General features: G+C 67.9%; 1 protein-coding gene across 1 annotated transcript in view; it reads right to left on the bottom strand.

Moving 5' to 3' along the window:
* AHDC1 (AT-hook DNA binding motif containing 1) overlaps positions 1-2183 on the bottom strand; it is a 13965-nt gene continuing 11782 nt past the window's right edge. Inside the window, exons 5-6 of the mRNA XM_026043474.1 lie at positions 307-2182; positions 1-92 (exon numbers count right to left, since the gene is read on the bottom strand). Coding sequence (XP_025899259.1) covers positions 350-2182 — 1833 coding nt within the window. The 3' untranslated portion in view covers positions 1-92; positions 307-349. The remainder of the gene's footprint in view (positions 93-306; position 2183) is intronic.

Below are 2183 nucleotides of genomic sequence, written 5' to 3'. Positions count from 1 at the left end.
TTTTTTTTTAGAAAACAAACAAACGGTTCCAATCCCAGTTAAATACAGAACTTGAAAAGTGTTCCAGAAAAAAAGTGCTGGCTAAATTACCTCTGCAAGAGAAACACAACACAGGCGGGTGAGACGCGCCGCGGCCACCCCGGCCCCACCGAGCCCCCCCCGCCACCGCCCCTTGGGGTCCCGGGGGACGGGGGAGCCCCCCGTGGGGATGGGGGACCCCCCCGTGGGGTGGCTCGGTGGCCCCGAGGGGACAACCGTGCCCCGTGGCCCCCGCGGCACCCGCCGTCCCCGCCGCCGCGGACCTACCCTGTAACAAAACCTCGTTGTCCGGTTGGCACGTCAGCTGACACTACAATGAGGTGACCGTAAAAGTGTCCTCGGGGTGTTGCTCTACCATTGGACCCAGAAACCCGCTCTTCTGGGTGGGGGCCATGACGGGGTGCCCTTGGGGTGCAAAACTGGGGTACCTGTAGTTGTCCTGCAGCTGCAGCATTGAGTCCCTCGGCACGGGGGAGATGTTCAAGTCACTGATGAGGGGACACGCGTACGGCCCGCGGTGGTGAGCCCGGGCCATCTCCAAGGGCTCCTTCTCGCCCTTGGAGGGGTGGCTGCCGCTCGGGCTGCCCAAGTGGGGGTTCACACACGAGGGGTCCGTCCTGCCCATGAAGTCTACGAGCATGCCGGCGGCCGCCTTGCCGTCGTACGAGGGGCTCCGGGTGCTGGCGTTGGGCGAGTACCAGTACGGGGGGTTTTTGCAGCTGGGCGAGTCGTAGTGCGGCTGCGGCATGGGCAGGTCGCGGCAGGCCATGTGCGGTGCGTGCGGCAGGGCGCCCGCCTGCAGCCCGTGCTTGAGCGAGTCGCAGGCGGGCAGCTTGCGCAGCTCGCCCGCCCGCAGCTCCTCCTTGAAGGCCAGCGTGGGCGAGCAGTTGGGCGAGAAGGCTTTCTGCAAGCCCGCCTCGAAGACCGTCTGCTGGCCGGCGGCCGCCAGCGGCGGCGGCAGCGCCGCAAAGTGTTTGCTCTCCAAATCCGCCTGCGCCAAGCCCGGCGAGTCGCTCTGGAAGCCTTGGCCGAAGGTCCCGTCGGAAGGGGTGGAGGGGTTCATGGAGTAGGGGCCGGCGTAGTCGCACGGGTCGCGCTCGCCCACGCCGAAGCCCCGCGACTGCGAGGGCAGGGGGGACATGCTGCTGTCCCCGCTGTAGTAGTCTAAGCCCAGGTCTGTGCTCTCTTGGAAGAGGGGGTTCACGGGCTGGGACTTGCTGGGGAATTTGGCCTTGCCCGTGCCCCTCTCCTTCTTGGAGGCGCAAGCCCCGCGGGAGCCCCGCGGCTGCCGGGGCCCCGTGCTCCTCTTGGAGGGGTACACGGAGGAGGACGAGGAGGACGAGGAGAAGTTCAGGTGGGACGTGTCGAACATGTCCACTTTCTTCCGCCGGCCCCGTCCGGGCTTGGAGTTGCTCTGGAAGAGGACGCTCTGGTTCCAGTTGTAGCCCGGGGCCGAGGACGCCTCGTTCCAGTCCATCATGAGCTTCTCCAGGCTGGACAGGCTGGACTGGCCCTCGCTGGACGAGGCCTCGCTGTTGGCGCGCCGGTAGCCGGACGGCTGGTTGAACTGGGTGCTGTCGGAGGAGGACTCGGAGAAGGTCTCCGAGACCGTCTGCTGCTTGGCCTTCTGCGGCGTGTAGTTGGAGATGTCGAGGATGACGTTGGGCTCGTTGAGGTGGCACTCGAAGCCCGGGTTGTAGAGCTGGCTGAAGGCCTCCGAGTTCCAGTCGAGGCCGCCGTAGCCCTGGCGGAAAGCCCACTGCGAGGCGCCGGGGAACTGCCGGCAGTTCTCGGGCGAGGGCTGGAAGGAGGCTGAGCCCTTGGGCACCATGTAGCCGCCGGGCGAGACGGTGCTGGCGCGGCTGTCGCAGCGCAGCGGCGTGTGCGCCGCGCTCGAGAACTGCCCGGCCTCGCCGCTGTTGAAGAAGGAGGCCTTGCCCAGCGGCAGGTTGGGGCCGGCCGTCTGCTGCGCGTAGCCGGCGCTGTGGGCGCTGCTGGGCGAGGACGGGAGGCTGCTGCCGCTGCCGTAGGCGAAGCTGCAGTCCTTGGCGCCGCCGCAGTCCTGCGCCGCCGCGTACGGCTTGCCCGGCGCGAACACGCTGGCGGGCGCCGCGCTCTGCGCCGCGCCGTAGCCGCCGTACGGC

The sequence above is a fragment of the Nothoprocta perdicaria genome, unplaced genomic scaffold, assembly GCF_003342845.1.
Source record: "Nothoprocta perdicaria isolate Ctin4 unplaced genomic scaffold, notPer1 scaffold_33, whole genome shotgun sequence".
Lineage (NCBI taxonomy): Eukaryota > Metazoa > Chordata > Aves > Tinamiformes > Tinamidae > Nothoprocta > Nothoprocta perdicaria.
Note: the sequence above shows the minus strand (reverse complement) of the source record. Positions and strands in the feature narration are given on the sequence as shown.